Source organism: Saccoglossus kowalevskii, chromosome 18 (assembly GCF_978046115.1).
Source record: "Saccoglossus kowalevskii chromosome 18, keSacKowa6.1, whole genome shotgun sequence".
NCBI classification, from domain to species: Eukaryota; Metazoa; Hemichordata; class Enteropneusta; family Harrimaniidae; genus Saccoglossus; species Saccoglossus kowalevskii.
Genome location: NC_140658.1, coordinates 26,865,641 through 26,886,976, shown reverse-complemented (window position 1 = coordinate 26,886,976; position 21,336 = coordinate 26,865,641). Strand labels below are relative to the sequence as shown.

The following is a 21,336-nucleotide window of genomic DNA, read 5'->3' as shown; positions in this document are numbered from 1 at the left end:
TCGACAAGAAACCTTATTATGTACGGACTTGATTTAGCAAAGATGACTGCTTGTAACAAAAGATTACGAAAAACAATTTTTTTTGAGCACTTTAATACCTTCTACTGTGCACGTGTGAGTTAATGCTTATATAAATTCAGCAGCAGATATCAATGAATTTTTCCCACAAGTTGTATGTGATTTTTCTTGTCAAATTTTGTTATCAGGAACCATAATGCACATATCTGATCAACTTTGTAAAACAAAAACGTCTTGTACAATGAGTGCAAGTTATCTATGGGAACCAAACTGTGCAAGTTTACCAATTGTCTCGGAATTCAGGGTAATATCCAGTCCCTCAACACCCGGTTGGGAAACGCTAATAGCTCTTTTGTCTCCATGCGTGTTTTGCGTTTGTCAAATTGTTTATTATTAGCCGACTTTGCTATTAACATAAAATTAGCATATTGTGATTCTTTATGCGTTTGTATTATTATTTAGCATTCTGTTTAGTTGATTAACTTTACTGTACTGTGTAGTTTATTTTATACGACCATAAAACCACTCACTGGTATTAAATATGATATGACATAATTTTTAACAGAAGCCTTCCGATTCACATCTACGCATGCGTATACACTTTTTGATTTTTGCTACAACGCGAGAGACAGTACATTATTTACCGAAATGTGGGAAAACTATCGGCGAGAATGATATAATGGGAGAGGGACCAGAGTATGTTGCTTCTGAATGCATGAAAGTAGGAGACAACAACTTTAAGACAGAGACATCGATGCAGCCATCCATTCTGTCAGGGCCACGAAAAGCCTATCGAACGTAGTAGAATGTGTTAAAACACGATCTAAGTTTGATCGAAAAAAATCAAAAATTAACAGAACAGCACTTTTTTGAACTTCTACCTTAATATTAAAATAATAGTTCAAGTTGAGGGACTGGAGTAATACATATAGTATAAAACCCCAATTCCTGCAACCGCTTACGAACTCACAGGTCTGTATTAGTTGCCCATCAAAAGTATGTTGTTGCTCTCATCGTCAGTTGACCTTTTGACACTATTGAAAAAGGTTAAGACAACATATCATTATTATAGAGGAAGGTAAATATTAGCTTGCTCACACCTCAAATTGAAATTATGTAAACATTGTGGCTGCACACAAGTTTACTCATGACTGGAATAGAGTGAAGTCTATGTATTCGATCTGATTTCCATGCCACAATAGAAATGATCTGTAGCAACAATCTAGCCAAACAAGTGTGACACCTCAAAACAGTATACATGTATACTGCAAGGCTTTTGGGTTCATTTGAACAGTTATTGGGAAATTACAAAGTTCACACACTTACTCAAAAAAAGACAAAATGCGCGTTTCATGATCGGTCTCGGATTTTCAACAATCCTTCAGTTTATAAAAGGCAAATTACCTTTTCTGGGCGAGTATGCCATGAAAAATCACCATTCAGTGGAAGTGGTCTTCTCGAATTTAAAGCGAGGGGAGTCGTCACCTATGCATGCGTCAGATGGCCATAGCATGCCATTGTTTACAAAGCACCTACCCATGAGCCTTTGCATTTTTTTTTAGTGCGTTATCGCTGCTTGGGACTCAATGCCTATGTGTGTGCAGGTGACGACCCCCTCGCTTTAATACACAAGCATGTGTCCCCAATTACGCACAAGCCAGACCTCAAAAACTGGCTAATCAGTACTATTCAAAGAAAAAAATTCCACCATACATATTTGTAAATACCTATACTTCATGAAAATCAATGGTGTTTTACATCACAAATGCAGCTTTTCGATAGACAATATGTTCCCATGGCAACCACCTCAAAATATGCAACTGTACTACAAAGTGGGTTATATAAAAACAGTTGGATACTGCTGCACAAACAAACCTGAATGCCATGGCAAATCTTAAAACAAAATTTGTATTTTTTTAAAATTGGTCAATTTTGGACCAAAATGAATCATAATAGGTTTTTATCTAACAAATTATTTTTTGAAAAGTGCCAAAAGTTAACCTTGGAGGGTTTAATATTAAGGTTGTAGACATGAATCATTCTTGCTACCAGAGTTTAATTTCACTTTGGGGGTGCATGAAACAATTCTCGCTTACAAACTTAGGTGCCATAAAGAGGTTATGGTGTTACTACAATCAGTACCACTCATTTAGATCCAATGTAAAAAAAACATTTAATAACAATATTTACACAAGCTTCAAAAGGCTTTTCACTCGCACTGTACAGATACATAACAATTTATAATGGCCTATTCTTCTTTTTATCATAAATGCATGATAAACCAAGATACAGAGTAATCTCGGAGAGGGGGGGGGCATGGACTACAACGGTACAAGCCCATGGAACACCAATGTAACTTGTTTTCACCCCTTGCAAAATAACCATGCAGTTATTCAATAATTTAATCAAAAATAGCAGGTAAGAGGAAATTATTTCAATTTGGTCCAAAATTAACAAAGGTATTATAGAAAATTACATAAAAATAACTGAAATATTGGCAGCAAAAATCATGGTGTTCAAAAGGCTGAAAACTTATTTTATTAAAAAAGTTCATCAACGAAAATAAATATAAAACATTACACCAGACTACGGAAATGATAACACTATTAGATGCAATGCTGATATTACTGGTATAGCACAAGACAACATCATGCTATCACTTCATTATAAAGAACCATAGTTTCAAAGACGCCTCAAATAGGTTCATTTAAGGTAGTTAGCTGCCATAAAGACTTTTCCCGAGATTTCCTGGCCAGATTTTAGATCCGACGAGTGAACCCTTTGGAATCTTAAAAGTGATGGTCATTGAGTAGCACATGTTTGGATTTCAAGTCAGCCAAAAAATGTGTTTTCCACACTTAGTATACCCATGTTGAACAGATCATCAACCTTTCAACATTACCAAAGCTAAATAAAGATATGTGCAACTTTCGTAAAATAATTAATTATTTGATGAAGAAGCCCAGCTACAAAATATATCCGATTTCCAGGTAAATTTTGAGTTTGAACGCCATGCAACGGTAACTATAGGCAACGTAGGCAAATACTGTAAAATACTTTATTTTTGCTTGGAATTAATGAAGTAATGATTCAGTGAAAATAGAAACCAGCGAATATACCGTTTTTCCTATATTTTACATTCAACTCGTCAAAAATAAATTCCATACAAAACACACAAAAAGTCTTTTCAGCGAAAATTAATTCCAGCAAAACTAAAGTAGTTTACAGTAATTACCATCACCTTTTTGTTTTTTCAGAGGTTGATGGGATCCTCGCATCATTAACTTTTTCACCAACAAACTTTCTTGCCCACATTTTTCTGCATTTTTTTCTTATATTCTTCAATATTTCTGGAAATGAACCCTAATTTTGGAGCCAACAGACAAAATTTGAATAAGTTTTCAGTTTCTACACAAAAAAATTGGGTTATTTTTGTCCCAATCTTCTGGAGGAATTTCAGACCATAAAGAGGACCAATTTTGTAAATTTTTGATGAAAATTGGGAGCTGGTGATGAGAAAGTTAAGGCTACTTATTTTCATTGGCAGTACCTCGCTATACAAGTTCATCCCTGTCCCCTGCCAGTAAAATAGCAGTATTTTGGCAGTTTCCATTCATGTAATTTATGCAAAAATTCTAGTTTTACATCAATCTAAAGAAAGCTTTTAACTCAGAACACAGGTCAATGTGATTAAGATCTGATATATGTGGAGATGCTGGTGGCACAGTTACTGTAGTACTTATACATCAGCTCCAATTTATACATCTGACCAATTTACCTATACAAATCACATGATCAGCAACTAATCACAACTTGGGTTGCAAACATTATCATCAACCAATCACAACTTGGGTTGCAAACAACATCATCATCAACCAATCAGACTGTGGGTTACAAACCACATGATCAGGAACCAATAAGAACTTGGGTTAAAAACTAAATGACCAGTAACCAATTACAACATGCATGTGGTTTGTTACCAGGGAGAAGAGCAGCATGAACCTAACTTGCATAATCTGAGACGATGTTATATTATACCAGAGGTACATTACTTGGGGTTTGCAACTACGGTGACATGATACCAAGATCCTGTTTCAATATTGCTCTCGCATAAGCGTTCCAACTCAGAAAAATGCGAATGCGCATGCCCGAGGTAACTAGGATACTGAGATGTCCAGGTGGATCAAAATAGCTGCTCACGATAACTATATTTTCTGTACATTTTCGATGTATTACATTTTTTCACTATGAATGTGGCAATACATATTGTTTTATTACAAATCGCCTGTGTCATGTCATAAAGTCGTAGCATCAATTTCGCTATCTACAGATGAGACTTGAATGGGATCTTGGCATGATGTCACCATACAGTACTATGCGCGTTGCAAACCCCAAATAATGTACCTCTGATTATTCACAACCTTGACCCTTTGTGGGGCAAAGTCAACTTTCGTCCACATTCACAGAGTAACCCTAAAATCATCTCTATCTCGTGTAATTTTTTCAAAATTTTGATCAAAACCTTTAATAATTATTGAAAAATAAATAAAAATAGGCAAAATGTTGCACCCACAAATTATGAAGCCTTAAAGTGGGGGAGTCGTCACCTGCGCATGCCTCAGATGGCCACAGTCATTGTTTACAAGCGTCTACCCATTAGCTATTGCGTTGCATTGCTATTGTTATCGTCGATTGGGACTCAATTTCCGCACATGCACAGGTGACAACCCTCCCGCTATAAGAGTTAATCATATTGTATACAAAACTTTAAAATATTGTTACTACATGTGTGAAAGATTTATAAATAAAGATATGAAAATGGTATGAAGTGTGATGAAGATGTCACATGAATTAAAAAAAAATGTGCAAATTCCAAGATAATCACAAAATTACTTGACAAACGTACATTCCATAACATACTTATGCAAATGAGTGAGTCTGTGAAAGAATTAGTGTTCGTTGCTGGTTGTTTTGCTTGTGTTCTTGCTTATTTGTAACATGTATTGAACAATTGAATTTGATGAATATTTTGCTCATTTCTGTAAACACAAGTGAACAATTCCAGCATCAACTAATTAATGAAACTAATAACTGAAAATAAATTGTTAGTCGCGGTTATAGTGTGTGGACTCTGAATTTAAAATCACACGTCTGAGATTGCACAGTGTGCAGTACACTAAAAAGTATACAGGAAATCCTTGTTACTGTTAATTTGTGCTGTTTTTTGGTTATGGGCAACAAACAATGGCTTGTATTTATCAGTTTTATCTTAACCCCAACTGTACAATACAATAGGCTTGTAATTAAACATTTCATATGGTTGTGCACTGCCACGTGAAGGAACGACATTATATTTTCCACAAAAAATGTACTCCTGTACAATTTATAGCTAATGCACAACTTATAAAGCAAAAAAGACTTCTTTTCAAATTTGCTCAAATGTTTTCATATATACATATATATGCAATTTAAAATTATGAATTAAATATGTATTTTCCACAATGTATAACTAATAAGATACTTATACAAATTGTACCTGAATGGCTACCCAACCATAACAGACCAATGAGAGAGCAGCTTGTTGAAATGTTTTTTTCAACATATCAAACTCTCCCTGTTTGATTCAACTACAAACCTGTTCCAAAACTGTCTGAAACATTCAAATTACTGATATTTTTCCACAATCATGCAAAAAACTCCCAAATTTATAACTGTGTTTAGAGACGTAACATTCAAAGAGAACAGACATATGGATGGATGGATAGATTCCAGACGCAATGGAATCTGTTGCTGAACATTTCATAATGAAGAGATACAAATGTTACTTCTGGTAGTATTACTTTCACGGTTTCTCTTTTGCTCGTCTTCGTTTCTGTGGCGGAGGCAGTGGATCACAGATATCCGCTGTAAAAAAAAAAATAGGAGGAAAAACGAATGAGTTTGAGTAGCGATTCTATTTAATTGGTAAGCTTTTTAAGAACAATCATTAAGAAGATATTGTTGTAATAAATGTTATACACGCTCATGCTGTTATCACTGCATGTTGGCGCTTCAGTGTTTTTTTTTACTATATGTAATAAATGGTTTTTTAAAGATGAACATTTGTTTATAGTTAATTAATTTCAAATTATTACAATATTAATAATACCTCCACCACTGGATCTAGTAGTTCTTTTTCTTGGTGGTGAGGAATCTCGTTCACGCTGTCCACGCCCCCTTCTCGCCGGTGAGTCACCCCTTCCTCTCCCCATATCAGTAGGTGACCTCCTTCCCCCTCGCCTCCCTCTTCCCCTCCCAGCATATTGAATTTTTACAGGTGATTCTTCGATCATTTCTGCTTTAGGTTTTTTGTCCTCTTCAGTTGATTTTATTTCATCTGCATCATCTGGTTGCTTGTCTGTTTTTTCCGATGTTGTCTCAGTGGCTTTTGGCTTAATTTCTGGGTCCTTTGCAGAAACACTTTCCTCTTCGGCACTGTCCTTCAATTTCTTTTCAGCAGGTGCATCTTCAATTTGTTTTGCAGTTCTTTTGCTGCCTGTACTGCTGTAAGCTATTTCTTGTTGACTCAATACTTGCACTTGTTCTTCCATTTTTTGCGATTCATCTTTCACCTCCCTTTTCTCATTTATAACTTTTTCCCTCACAGAAGAATCAATAACGTCATGAGCTTCTCCCGTAGAATCCTTAACTGGCTCTGTTTTTGACAGTTTAGTTTGTTCAGTCTTTGATATGTCTGCAATTTGGCCAGTTCCACTGGACAGTTCTTCAGCTTCCAGAGCTAAAGTAGAGGAGGACACCTTAGGTTGCTCTGGAATCTTTATAGACATTCCATCAGTAATAGTCCCTGTACAGCTAACATCTGCTGTAGTTTCAACATTTTCACCAGGTTCATCAGTGAGTAGTACGTTTTTCACAGGTTCAGATAGTTGAGGTTTTTCCTGTATCGTGGAGTCCAAAACATTTGAGTTTGACTCATCATTATCATCAGGTGCATTAATTCCTTTGCCCTCTTCAACTGCAGAAGTTTCTGTGTAACATTCCTCAAGCGACTCTGTTACATACCTAGGTAAGACTTCAGTTTCTCTTTCAGGACTTGACTTTTCTACCCTCCCAGCATGCTTTGCCAGAACAATTTTTTGAGTGTCCTGCACTTCATCAGGTGCCTGTTGTCCACTGTTCTGTGCCATCCCAACAACTGAATGTTTGTCTAGCTTCATATCATCTGCATCCTTTATATCAATATGATCAGCTTGGACAGTTTTTAATATCGCCTTGAGTTCTGATAGTTTCTCACTTTTGGATTGAGACTTATTGTCTAACTTGGCAGAAGTCTCATCTTTCTGCAATGTTTTAGGACTTATCGTTTTTTTCTCTTCTTCAACCTCTTTAATCATTTGCACAAGAAGGTCACTTCCACTTTTGGGCACTGTCTTCAAAGCATCTTCCTTCTCAATCTGAGAAGCAAAATTTTGTTCATCATAACTCTTTCCTTGACTTTGAACATTTTTTGCTTCAAATGTACTCTTTGCAGCATCTGAAGATAAAGATGTCTCAACTGCCTTGATTTCTTCTTTAGCTATATTACCAACTAGTTCTTCGGATAGTCCAGTGGAGCTTAAGTCTGATGATTTTCTCACATCCTGCATCCCCAAGGAATCAACAGATGATCCATTATTTGAAGCAGCATCCTTCAGGGAATCTCGATCTTCGTCCCTACACAAACTTTCTGCTATGGCCGATTCAAGTCCTTCAAGTTCAACATCAGATTTCGTATCTTCTGCATGTGATTGACTTGTATCTGGTGAACAATCTTCCTTTATATCAGTAGGGGTAGACACTGTTGAGGACAATTTAGGTTCATCAACAGAACTTTCTTCGGTCTGGAGGTGTAAATCAAGCAGGGGATCATAGGGTTCCTCTGTTGATGTCTGTGCTTTTTCAGCTACATGTAAATCTTTTATGATGTTACTATCACTGGAGTGAGAAACTGGAACCTTTACTTGTATATTTGTCAACAAAGTCCTCATATTTTCTTTTGAACAAATTTCATTTTCATTCTGATGTTCTTCCTTAACAGTTTTAATCTTTTTCCCAACTTCAAGGGATAACTCCTTCTGTGAAGCATCATCTTCAAAACTCGTCTTCTCTTCATTTTTTGGTGCATTCTTTTTCATTTGTGTGGCATTTTTACCCAAGAAATCATGCAAACACTCAGGTTCTTTCTTTAGTTCAGTGTCCATACTAACACTTGCTTTCTCTTCAATATCATTTCTTTTAATCTTTTCAGAGATGGGAACACCTTGAGATGCAATTGGCTCAACTTTTAACTGCATTTGCTGATCAGAAATCATTTCTTGTTTGAGTTCTTTTCTTTCCTTGAATAAACCAGAAAACTTCACATAATCTTTCATGCCTGAAAGTACTGGTTCGTTTGTCTCTAAATGAGAAGTAGTTTCAGTTCTTAATTTTTGTTCCTGTTGTAGTTGGAAAGGTGTCAATGTTGATGATGAAGTAGCAGTTGGTTGCTGCTGTCCTTGTCGGTGATGTTGCTGCTGCTGCTGTTGTTGTTGTTGTTGCTGCTGCTCTTTCTTAAGTTGCTGTTTTTGAATTTTCTGCTGTTCTTTCTGAAACTGTTGCTGACTGTTTTCCCCACCTTGAACTTTGGTTTCAGTGGCTTTCATCTGTCCCTTTTGTTCAGTGGACCTAGCCCCTAATCCAAAAGAGAGTAACTGTTCTCGCTGACGTTCAAAGTCAGCTTCAGAAAACTGGGTGTGAAACTGTGGCATTTGTTGCTGAACTCCTTCAGCTAATTGTCTGACAAACTGTGAAAGATTCAGTTGATCGGTTGGCATTGATAGCATTCCTGATAAGCTGTCTAGATTTGATGGTGCCAACTGTTTCTTCATCCACCCTTGTGAAAATCGGGGTGGGGGCCTTTGTTGTTGCTGCAATTGTTGTTGCCATTGTTGAGGCCTTGGATTTTGTAATTGTTGCTGCTGCTGCTGTTGTTGTTGCTGCTGCTGCTGCTGCTGCTGTTGTTGCTGCTGCTGCTGCTGGAGCTGTTGCTGTATCTGTTGCTGAAAATGTTGTTGTTGTAAATTTTGCTGCCTACGCTGTTGTAACTGTTCCTGTTGCTGTATCTGATATTTTTGTTCTTCTTTTTGCTTTTCACCAGTGACTTTCTGTTGCTTTGAATGGTGTCTCTGATGCGGTTCTTCATCATTTGGCTGCACCTGCTCTTCCTCTAATTGACCAGTCAGCTGTGAAGGAGAACTATCCTTTCGTGATGATTGTTGCTGTAGCTGTGATGCATGTTGAAGATGATCTGGAGACTGCTGGTTTGGTACCTGCTGTGTTTGTTGTCTGGATGTTTGAATGTGGGAATTTTGGGGAGGAAGTTGGCCAGCTGACACAGGTTGCTGTGATTGTTGTTCTGGGATAAGTTGTTCGGTTGATAACTGCAAAGGTTGTGCAGGTAACTTTGGTTTACCAGAACCATTTGGCCGTTGACCTGGTGCAAGATCAGGTATTTGTGGTTTTTGCTCAGGAATCAGGGAATTTTGTCCAGTTAAATGTAGTTGTCCTAATATATGCATTTGTTGCCCTGGTGTTTTTGACTGTTGCTGTCCTGGTATTTCTGTTTGTTGTTCTGGTCTTGAAGTTTGCTGTTTTCCTGGTATATGTGACTGCTTTTGTCCTTGCATTTGTGCTTGCTGTCCTGATATCTGCTGTTGTCCCTGCTGTTGTACTTGTGTTGCTGACACTGCTTGCTGTTCTGACATCTCAGACTGTTGTTCTGGCATATTTGGCTGATGTTGCATCTGTGGTTGCTGTCCCTTAAGTTGTGCTTGCTGTCCTGGTATTTGCACCTGCATCTGTTGCCCTGGCACCAGTGGCTGTTGTCCTGGCACTGGTGGCTTTTGTCCTGGCACCGATGGCTGTTGTCCTGGCACCGATGGCTGTTGTCCTGGCACCGATGGCTGTTGTCCTGGCATCGGTGACTGTTGTCCTGGCATCGGTGCCTGTTGTCCTGGCATCTGTGACTGTTGTCCTGGCATCTGTGACTGTTGTCCTGGCATCTGTGACTGTTGTCTTGGCATCTGTGGCTGTTGTCCTGGCATCTGTGACTGTTGTCCTGGCATCTGTGACTGTTGTCCTGGCATCTGTGACTGTTGTCCTGGCATCTGTGGCTGTTGTCCTGGCATCTGTGGCTGTTGTCCTGGCATCTGTGGCTGTTGTCCTGGCATTGGTTGCGGTTGCCCTGGCACTGGTTGCTGTTGTCCTGGCATTGGCGACTGTTGTCCTGGCATTGGCGACTGTTCTGGCATCGCGGATTGTTGTCCTGACACTGGTTGCTGTTGTCCTGGCATCTGTGACTGTTGTCCTGGCATTGGCGACTGTTGCACTGGTTGCTGTTGTCCTGGCATCTGTGACTGTTGTCCTGGCATTGGCGACTGTTGTCCTGGCATAGCAGATTGTTGCCCTGGCATCGGTGACTGTTGTCCTTGCAGCTGTGACTGTTGTCCTGGCATTGGGGACTGTTGCCCTGGCACCTGTGAATGTTGTTCTGAATTCTGCGACTGTTGTCCTGCAATTTGTGACAGTTGACCCTGCAGCTGTGTTTGTTGTCCTGGCCTCATTGGCTGTTGTCCCAGCATTTGTGACAGTTGTCCTGGCATCCGTGGTTGTCCTGGCATCTGCTGTTGTTGTCCTGGCATTGCTGTCTGTCCAGAAATTTTCGTCTGCAATCCTTGCATTTGTTGTTGTCCTGGCATCTGTGGTGGTTGTCCTGGCATCTGTGGTTGTTGTCCTGGCATCTGTGGTTGTTGTCCTGGCATCTGTGGTTGTTGTCCTGGCATCTGCAGTTGCTGAACTGACATCTGTGGCTGCTGTCCTGGCATTTGCGGCTGCTGCCCTGGCATGTGTAAACGATGGCCAGGCATTTGATGAGGTCCAGCCATCTGCTGTTGTTGCGCTAGCATTTGTGGTGTTCGTTTCATCTGTTGTCCAGACATTATTTGTTGTTGTCCTGACATCTGCAGTGGAGGTCCTGACATGCGTAGTTGTCCAGTCATCTGAAGTTGTTCTGGCATCTGTGGTCGATGTCCTGGCATCTGAAGCTGTTCTGACATTTGTGAGTATGGCCCCAACATCTGTGAGTGTTGTCCTGACATATGAGGGCGTTGTGCTTGATGAGACTGCTGCTGTGACATTGATGGATGCAGGTGCCCTTGCATGGAAGGATGAAATTGTTGCCGGGGTATCTGATGTGGTGAAAGCAACTGTTGTGGTCCCATAAGTCTCTGTTGTTGAGATAGATTTTGGTGTTGTACATGCTGCTGCTGCTGTTGTTGTTGCTGCTGCTGCTGCTGCTGTTGTTGTTGTTGTTGTTGAGTCACAAGTTGCTGTTGCTGCATCTGAGCAGACTCCTGTTGCTGTTGCAATAATTGTTGATGGGAGTGTTGCTGCTGTCTCTGTTGATGTGTCATAAATTCTTGTTGTTGTTGGCCATGCTGTTGTTGAGCTTGTTGTAGTAGATGTTGCTGAAAAGCTTGCTGCAATTGCTGTTGTGTCTGCTGCTGTTGGGAATTTTGTAATTGCTGTTGAAATTGCTGCTGTCTTTCAGGCTGCTGTTGCTGCATTGATGAAAACTGCTGCTGTAATTGCTGCTGCTGGTTATGTTGCTGTTGCAACTGAAGAAATTTTTCCTGGAACATTGCACGTGAAACAGGGACCTCACCACCTTCATCTGATTTCATTGTTGGTGGTGTGCTCTTCCCAGACAATGCCGAGAATGGGAACTGTGTAGCAGAAATATCACTCTGAAGAAGATTCACTAGTAAAGGACTTGTCATTGTAACATCTTGCTTCCTTCCCATATTGTTGCAGTTATTTCCATTATTGGTGAGCCTAATAGAATTGTCTATGGGTGGGAATCGGGCACCTATTGGGAAGCTTCCACCACCACCATCCTGGGATAAACCCATTAGATTGAGATTCGATGGGCGGCTCTTTTCTTGCCTTTCCATTTCACTTTGGGGAAGGTTAACCATCATTGACTGTTCCTGTTGTAACCTTTGCATGGCTTGATTCTGTGTAGCCTCTGCTGCGGCTGCTGCGGCTGCAGCTGCAATCTTTTCTTTGGTTCTGCGTACACGCTTCTTTTTTGGTTGGGGCTGAGGCTGTGGCTGCTCACCACTTGGTCCTGGCATTGGAGAAGACGAAACTGAAGGTAAACCAAATGCAGGACCAGGAAACTGCAAAGTCTGTTGAAGAGGGGATGGCAGTGGTTGTTTTGGTGGTGGTGGTGGAGCTGTTCTAAAGGTAACTTCTTGTGTTGTATTGTCTCTTGATAAAGTGAGTCGAATCACATCATCACCGTCTATCTGTACGGAGAGTATTCCTAAATCTTTCAAAGCTTGGTTTCCACCTCGAGCTAAATCTCTGAGTCGCAGTGCAGCTTCTCTTGGTATACTGAAGGTAACTTTGATGCTGTTCCATGGTTCAATCTTTTTGATGTTTACTTGTGATTTGGCTAAAAGAAAAAAAAACAGAACCAGAAAAGCATTAAAATCACTGTTTACAACCAATTTTATTTTCATTTCTACAAATGGCTCATTGAATATTACAGCTTCACTGTACAGTGATGGCTATTACATATTGGTCGATTCTTTTAATATATTCAAGGTAGCAACATGGGTTCGCCTGACAAGGTCGTGTGAGTTGCACCCTCTGCAGTGCTCCAAACCCAACACACGCCTGACAGAACAATGTAGTTTTTCACTTCCCCCACTATTTTTTGTTGGTACCAATCAAATTGCAGGAATGTCAGATAGTGACAGCTATCCATGTTTTTGAGGAATACAGTACTCATTCCGCTCAACCTCCCGCTTTTATCGCTTTTTTGCTGACCGCTTATCGCTTAATTTCCGACCGCTCGCTGCTTTCCGACCGGAAACCGACCGCTTTTTTTCCGCTCGCTCGCGTTCGCTTTTGTTCGCTCGCTCGCTCGCTTTTGTTCGCTCGCTCTCTCCTGCTATGGCTGGCTTCAGAAACATCGTCCGCTTGCCAACCGACCGCTGGAGTAACAATGATCGTACATTGTATGTATAAACTTAAGTTTTTATTTGTAATAAATTTAGGTTTTAATGACGATTCAAAACACAACGCCTTTTGCTTCTCTGTGTTGGAACAAAGACGCCTTCAAATCACTTGACACATTGTAACGTTTGCTACGCAAGCCGACTTGCCGACGATTAATCGCTTGTCTGAGTACATGCGGCGACGAATTATTGGATTGGCAGCAGCCGGACGAAAAATGAAAGAGATCTCGGAACAGTTAATTTGTTGAGGAAAACAAAACAAACGCAGCCAGTGATACATTTTGAAAACAAAAATACAAAATAAACGCAATCAGAGGCGCCGACCACGCGCGTTGGAAATAAATAACGTGTTGTGACAGTCTCACCAAACTCTTTCACTCGCGCAATATAATTATGTTATTTCCAAAGCACTTATATTTAATACATTGACAAAAAACACCGCAAGAAAAATGTAAATCAGGCTTGTAATTACTAGTAACTCTACTCGAACGCAATGTTGATCACTGTAAAAGTGGATAAATTCGAACCGTCATCAAATTCAAAATTCAAGCGATCTCGTTGAATGTCAAAAATAAACTCGATGTTTAGAAAGACAAAAACAACACCATATTAGAGTGCAAAAAAGTTAGCAGCAAAGAACGAGAAGTGCATGTGGGAAAGCGATGAGTGAACTCGAGGAAAATTATCCTGATGTGAGAACAAGCCATATACCCGCGGAGTACTCGCTAAAACATCGAGAAAATGTGCCATTTAAAAGGGCACCCTTACAAATAATGTCTGCGTTTGTGTGAACATGATAACGTGCAAACAAGGAACGGAGCTCGTGGTCCACAAGGAAACTTAGCGATGACGCAGTTAGATGTATACGGCTGTTGTAAACAGAGACTCCTTCGATCTCATATAAGCAGGTTCACGTGGATGTATCATTTTCAACTATTACCAACAACGCTATCATGATAACAAAGACATTATGGAATTCTTTTGTTTTTATGTAGAAAAATACAGTAATTTTACCAAGTAAAATCATATTTATTAAAATTGTTGTTCATACATGAGTTGTCGAATACACTACATAGTTTGTAATTTCATCCAGCTCCTTTCAGTCACGATTCAAGACAAATAAAAGGCACAAATATAGATAATATAGCAAATTATTTTTTTCTGTAATATTCGTGTGTAATCAGTAATTATGAAAAAAAAATATGGGTACATATGGATTTCGTTATGAATTATTCTTAATATCAATTTCTAAATTATTTTGTCAAAATCAGGTTTTTTCCCAGGTTTTTTCCCCCAAAACGAAAGAAACGAGAGAAGTTTTTTTTTTATTATTATTTATTGGGAACGGAAAGTCTTTATCGTAGTGCTTCGCCTCGGTTGACAATGAGCTCTTCGAGTCGCTAAAACTGTATGTCCACCTCTGTTGGGGTGAACATTTGTATTATTATACTGAATAAATCTTATAACAGAAATGGTGACACTCAATCATGGCAATCTTCCAGGTCATCGTTAGAAAGATTTTCGGAGGCAAATTTAATCTTGAAGGATTGCAGGAAATTGACCCTTACCGATTCATATTTATGAATTAATCGGGATTCAGGTACCATAGTGTTTGTAACAGGAAAAAAAACGCTTTCGCGTGGGACTTTTCATGCAAACATTGTGAATGGTTCCCCCGACACTGATTCCTTTTTAACTTTCAATTTTTCTAAGACGCGGCAAACCCTGCTCATGACCGGAGACGTCGTCAAGATGCAGGTGCGATTCCTCTTAGCAACGCGTTCTATTTATTTCCAAAGCGTGTGGTCGGCGCCTTTGATTGCGTTTATTTTGTTCTTTTATCTATCTATCTATCACTGGCAGCGTTTGTTTTGTCGCGTCTCACAACTTATGTCCAAGCTAACTTTGTTTTGGCTGTAAGTGAACTACGTACAGCTGATGAAAGTATTTCGCCCAGAGTTCGCAAAAAACGGATTACCCTGCAAAATTTGAATCCTTTATTTTATAACGAGACATTGGGCGCAAAAATAAAAACCATAATTGTAATTCAACAAGTTTATGTAACGTGTTAGTCCGCTTGCCAGCCGCCTAGTTAAATAACGCGATCTCCATTGATGTCGGCTTCGACAACTTCGGACAAGTAAGATGGGCGCTGGCCGACATTACATTTGCAAGTATTGTATTTGTTTGACAAATTGTACACTACGGTCATTCTATAACAATCGATCAGTCGTTTTTTTTCACAGTCTTACTATTCCTGCAGATATTCTTCAATTGTTATAGGTGCCACGGATTTTAACATAACTACAACTTGACCCGTGTTAAACCCAAACCATGCGTGCATGACAACCACCACCCTACACACGGTTACTCAACGAATACCGTACTCTACAGTAGACATTTTTCGCTCTCCACCAAAAATAGAAAGGTTTTATTTCATATTAGTTGTGTCTGTGTCAGTGTCGTATTTGATTTATTTTAACATCATAAAAAACAAAAATGATACACTTGTACATGAAACAGTAGGTAATGAACTGTAAATGCGGACGGTTGCGCTGTCAGGCGAGCGAGCGAGCGATTGCGCGAGCGGATACTTCCGGATTTGCGCGGTCGAAAAAAAAGCGGAAATTGCGCGGTCGAATTGAATAAAACGAGCGAAAAAAAAGCGATCGAAATCCGGAAGCGGGCGGGAGGTTCGGCGAAATGAGTACTGTACCTATAGGTTATTTCAACTGCTGTTTTCGTAGGGTTGCACTAAATTGGCCAACTTATGTTTCAGTTTAAATTGAAGCCTACTTTACAATGTCCATCCAGAGCACTCCGCGCATGCAGTAGACAAGTTTTTTTTTATTTCTCGTTATTGCAAGACTTTTGGGTACACCTTTCGCTATTATCCAAAATATATCCTCTTCAATCACGACTGTTTCAATATCATTTACTTCCATTGAATTGAAACAATCATCGACTTTGACTTCTCGAACACGTACACAACTTAAGTTCACGAAACACCATTTTAAACAATGACCTTTGGTCAGACGGTTTTCGAATATTCCAGAGGGCTGAATTGCCAGGGCTTCTTGTTTTTCGGGTAACCGCAGCTTCTGGTTAGACGATGTCACATACGGAATGATAACAGTGTCTAAATATGCATTGTTTCCCGTATTTTTTACTTGGTAAAATGGTTACCATTCTTAGTGTGAACTGCAGTAACAATAGCGATAATCCTCGGACGTGTGATGGCTAGTGGAAGCGTAACACCCATTTTAATGTGTGAATTAGTAACAGGCATTGAATAATAAAGTTGAAATAATTCATCTGCAAGGAAAACGCAAATTTTTTCTAATTTGCTTTTACGCGAAAATTTCATTGCATGAAAATTTTACGTCCTGCAGTATGTTAATTCGATAATCTGTTGTTTCCTGCTAGATTAACTAGCAAACATTATAATCACCGAGTAAACGGCGGAAATGATCCTGAAACCTTTGATCTTAAACCAGTTGTAACTCCTCCTGTCTTTTACCTCCATGGATTGACAGTGTTACCTTGACCACCAAAATGAATATTAATTGAAACTCATTGCAAGAAGGCATGAACATTGCAAAGTCGCAGTATTGAACTTGCCTACGAGACGTACACTATTCTGTCAGGTGTTAGTAGGGTCTGAAGTTTAGCCGGCGAGCGTGCCACTTACGCCTACTTGTCCTGCTACAACATGGGTCAACTTGTTACAAATTGATCTGTGAACCAGAAATTCTCTACAAGTCAGTAAGCATTTTATGATAACAACCTACATGTATACAGTTTAGTGCAGGTGAATATGCCATACCAGTGTGTATCTGACGGGCAATTTCACTATTGTGATATTTTTTTTACTATTCTAACTACTAGTATTGAAAATACAATTTTAACATGTTTATCACGAATGGCCGATGAATTGTATACCCGATAATAGACCGCTATTAGCAGACTGGAGACTTGCAATTTTTAAAAACGTTTGAATAATATCATGATGGATATCCATAATAATATACATGTATGATTTTTTTTTTATCCAATACAATATTTGGACATTTGTTACAACATTTCTTGTAAAATCGGACAATGACACCAATTTAATTTTCATTATTGGTAACACATGTGTGACATGATGTTTAATGTAGTTGTACACTTTATTACCAGAGTACAATTTGTCAAAGCATGTCAAAGTCATGGCCTTAGAACAGCATTCGTTAATACAAAATTTCCGTCATACAGTCTGATCTGAAATACATTATGATCCCATCATGTTCAATGTCTTCAAAGATCAAAAAAATTGCTGCCCATGTATGGCAGATATCCAGAATTCTTGATGGCAGAATTTGAGAATTTTCCATCAAAAAATGGCCATCATTCGGCCACCTTGAATCGGATTGTGAAACGAATGAACTTGCCTATGTAACCCTCATTTAAACACTTGATGCGACACGATATCCGCCATGTTTTTTTATGCCCACGAGTGACCTGAAAGTGTGTTTATTGACCTGATAGGTCAAGTTTTTAATCAGCCCAATTTAGAGAAAATAAATGAATGTACCGTTAAGAATGTTTCAGGTGGAATTTTTCAAGAAAAAAAAATAAACATACTGTTATGTTTATTTTGGACTTGAGATTAAACTCACCATCTTGTTATTTTGAAACGGTAGACTTTGTGAAGTCCTGTGTGGATCGACCAGTGTGTGAAAGCCAGATTGGCAGCTTGAAAAATCAAATTTAAATGTACATGTACATGTCTTTCACTTATTACTGGGACGTTTTGTCTGAGTACGTTTTGTCCAGTCTTCCATTTTTAAAAAGCTATGAACTAAATAGTCTTTTTCATTGCTTTATTGGAAGTCAAAGTTAAGTTCAGTGATGTACGAACACGCACACATACTTTTAAACGCCCAGCAAAAGAGGCAACTAAATGGCATTAGTTGCACTGTCGATAGTTTGCATGGCATGTGTTATACGTTTGTATGTTGGAAACAAAGGATACACACTTATGATCCTTCCAATAATGTAACTGTATTAGTTTGCAGGAATTGTGTTTCATTGTCAACCTAGAGCAAAAGAGACCCAGGAAGCTGCCTTCAATAGATCAAGTGGCTTTTTTGAACTTACTCAACAGATAATAGTGTAGCTGAAGATGAAGCACATGGAATTAACACCTCCAAATAACAAGCAGCCTCACGACTGAAATAGCTTCACTGTTAGCAATGCCCATTTCAATTAACGAGTTGAAGATATCATTACAAAATGAACAAATTTGAGAGAGGTCCACATGTAGTACAATTATGTATAATACATGTATTAAAGAAATTGGACTTGCAGTTTTCAAAAAATTATACCAAAAATTACAAAAATATTCACTAAAATTAAAGATATTATCATAAAATGGAAAAAAATCTAAGTGAGGTCTACCAAAGGTACATAAAATACTTTATTTTCGCTTGGAATATATTTATAAGAAAATCCATCCATCCATCGGCCGGCCGAAATCCTTTCCAGAATGCCAGGAATGTTCAATTTTTGATGATTTTTTAGCAGAAAAATGGCCACCATTCGGCCATTTTGAATCAGAGGTCAAACCAATACATCTGTATATCTACTACATGATGTATAATGAATATAAAATCTGATCTGTAAAATAAAATGATGTGCATCAAGGTCCCATAATGTCCAATGTATTGTACAAAGTTTGAACAAAATCCATCTGTAAACAGCTGAGAAGAAAAATGTCGCTATTCGGGCATCTTCAATCAGATCGAGAAACAAATTGATGTGCATTTGTATAATATTAGGTATGTATGATGTATGTGTGAAGTTCGAATGTAATCTGTCCAGGCATCTCTAAAATCTACATGTAGGTCCGAACGCATGCACGCACGCACACACACACACAGACATGTGCCTGTGCACCAAGTGCACCAAGGTACCATAACATCCAATGTATGTACTAAATTTGAACAAAATCCAACCAAGAACTAGTTCTGGAATGCCAGAAATGCTAGATTTCAGTACAAAATTGGCCGCCATTCGCCCATGTATGTGTGAAGCTTCAATGTGATTTGTCTAGGCATGTCCAAGATATAGGTCCGGTGCTAGGAATCCACAGACGCACACACAGAGGTCAATCCAATCCAAGTCCCAGTTTTCAGACTGTGTCGAACGGGGACTAACAATGGAGGTGATTAAAACATTCTATTGTTATGCATTGATAATGTATGTAATTTTAGTTGGAGAACAGACATCTTTCATATACATCACACTGTACATCACAGAGCTGGGCCTCCATTAACACTAAAATGTTTTTTCATTGGCTGTTCCTGAATCCCAGCATAGTATTTTACTTTGTACTGTTATGTAATTCAACTCACCTGTATCTAATACTTCACATAGTTTAGACTTTATGTGTTGCAACTGTACTGTTAAACCAGGATCATCAATATGGCCAGCACACGTCACGGCCAACTCCACACCGGAGTCAAAGAATTGCAACTCTTCCATGATAAGCCTGTAAAGTCAAGTGTATCATTATTTTCAAATGTACTTTGGCAAAGTCGTGGCAATTTTATTGTTTTATATATTTCTCTGAAAAACAAGTTTGGAGAATGACTCGCGTTGACACGAAATTTTCATGACTGGTCTGTTCTATAGCGCCCTCTATAGTTGTGGCTGTGTTTTTGAGGTGACGCGTAGAACCCATTGAACTAGCGCACTTTTACTTTCCTCTTTTGGAAGTCCATACCATGAATAATTAATAGCAATTAATACGCCTCAGAATAGACCAGTTGTGGTAATTTCACATCGAACCATGATTTAAGAATGAAAATAATTAAAATAGCCACAGCTGGACCAGTCTAGAAAAAGACGTATAATAATAATATTGTTGCATTAACCACACTGATTGAAGCAATGATTGCCATAGACTAGATAACAATTCTGTAAGGACTACAAGTTTTCGCTCAAGTATGATCCAAAACAAACGAAACAGGAAGTAAAAGAAATTTCGCATTAGCACTTTTGAACTGGTCTGTATTGAGAAAGAGATCTCAGTCAACAGTATCAATAAATTTGTTTCCTTAAATTTCCCATTGCTATTACTATAATATTAGTAGTGAGAGACAGCCCTATACGAATGACTTCACTGTTTATTGTTGAATTGTTTATGCATTTTGTTGTATTCAGAATTTTTTCGAAATGTATTCGCCGTTTTCCTTCCAGTTTTTGACCAAAAAAAAGTTCAACACTCAATTTCATGTGCAAAAGTGGTAGTTTGACAGTTTATGGAAATTCATGCTGAACTGCCAGAGGGCAAGGCATTGAACATGCAGATTTTTGATTGCCAATGTTCAATATTACTCTGTTTTCTTCCAAATATCACTCTCAAGTCCCAAAAATTCCAGCCCAAACAAACCACTGGGGCAATCGTATCACAAAATATAAAAAAAATCGGAGAACAAGGAAGCACATACAGCATTTTATAATAAAAAGGGACATATACCCTAAAATACAATGAAAGGTAGTGAAATTATGCTCAGATATTGGAAATAATTTGACCGTTCACAAAATATTGTGCAACTGTAGATCATCATTATCATCAAATCGTCTTGATAGAATACCCTACTTTGTAACCCGTTGTTACCGGCGTTATATAAGGATATTTTTTAGTTTCACCGCCGATGCACAAAACCATAAGTTGTAAAAAATATTAGAACACCGGACTGTGGTATCAAGCTAGTTTCATGATGTGTTGGCATAAAATTACACACGATAGTTACCTTAGTATTCACAGTGTGTGCACGACAGAAAATCCATAATGTAATAACACGATAACAAAGTTTCTGAAACAATTGTTATTTCCAGTTTTTTGTGTGCTTCGATTCATTCCCACGCGTCAGCCATTTGCAATGACTGTAATGACCATGCGCAATAGTTTGTCTGGGCGAGTTCATTCCGAGCAGGCAGTTTGTGACGTTGGAGTTTTCACTGGGAACAAACATGAAGAACGCAAGGATTCAGTTGTTAATCAGTTAATATGACCAATTAAGAATTTAGTTACGTCCACAACTATTTCACAATAAGTGTGAAATGGTTTACAATGTGGTATTCGCTTTGAAGTGAATACTTTCACCCCTTGTTTAATGGACAAGGCAAAACTTCAACTTTGACCGGCTCATTAGCAATGCAAATTAAT

At 38.6% G+C, this 21,336-nt stretch overlaps 1 protein-coding gene across 1 annotated transcript; it reads right to left on the bottom strand.

Annotated features, from left to right (window-relative positions):
- Nucleotides 1-1,366: 1,366 nt before the first annotated feature.
- LOC100375987 (uncharacterized) lies at nt 1,367-21,061 on the bottom strand. Its single transcript, XM_078013453.2, has 4 exons — nt 20,921-21,061; nt 19,517-19,653; nt 6,167-12,553; nt 1,367-5,922 (listed from the first exon to the last, which is right to left on the bottom strand). Exons 2-4 carry the CDS (start codon nt 19,644-19,646, stop codon nt 5,861-5,863), a joined length of 6,579 nt encoding a protein of 2,192 aa, XP_077869579.2. The 5' UTR covers nt 19,647-19,653; nt 20,921-21,061; the 3' UTR covers nt 1,367-5,860.
- Between the last annotated feature and the right edge of the window lie 275 nt (nt 21,062-21,336).

What these genes read in the sequence shown, in the direction of transcription:
- LOC100375987 (XM_078013453.2), bottom strand. Translation starts at nt 19,646, where the DNA reads ATGGAAGAGTTGCAATTCTTTGACTCCGGTGTGGAGTTGGCCGTGACG. An exon ending in ATGTGAAGTATTAGATACAG is followed by an intron (nt 12,554 to 19,516) that starts GTGAGTTGAATT and finishes TTTTTCTTTTAG; the next exon opens with CCAAATCACAAGTAAACATC. An exon ending in TACTAGATCCAGTGGTGGAG is followed by an intron (nt 5,923 to 6,166) that starts GTATTATTAATA and finishes TTTTTTTTACAG; the next exon opens with CGGATATCTGTGATCCACTG.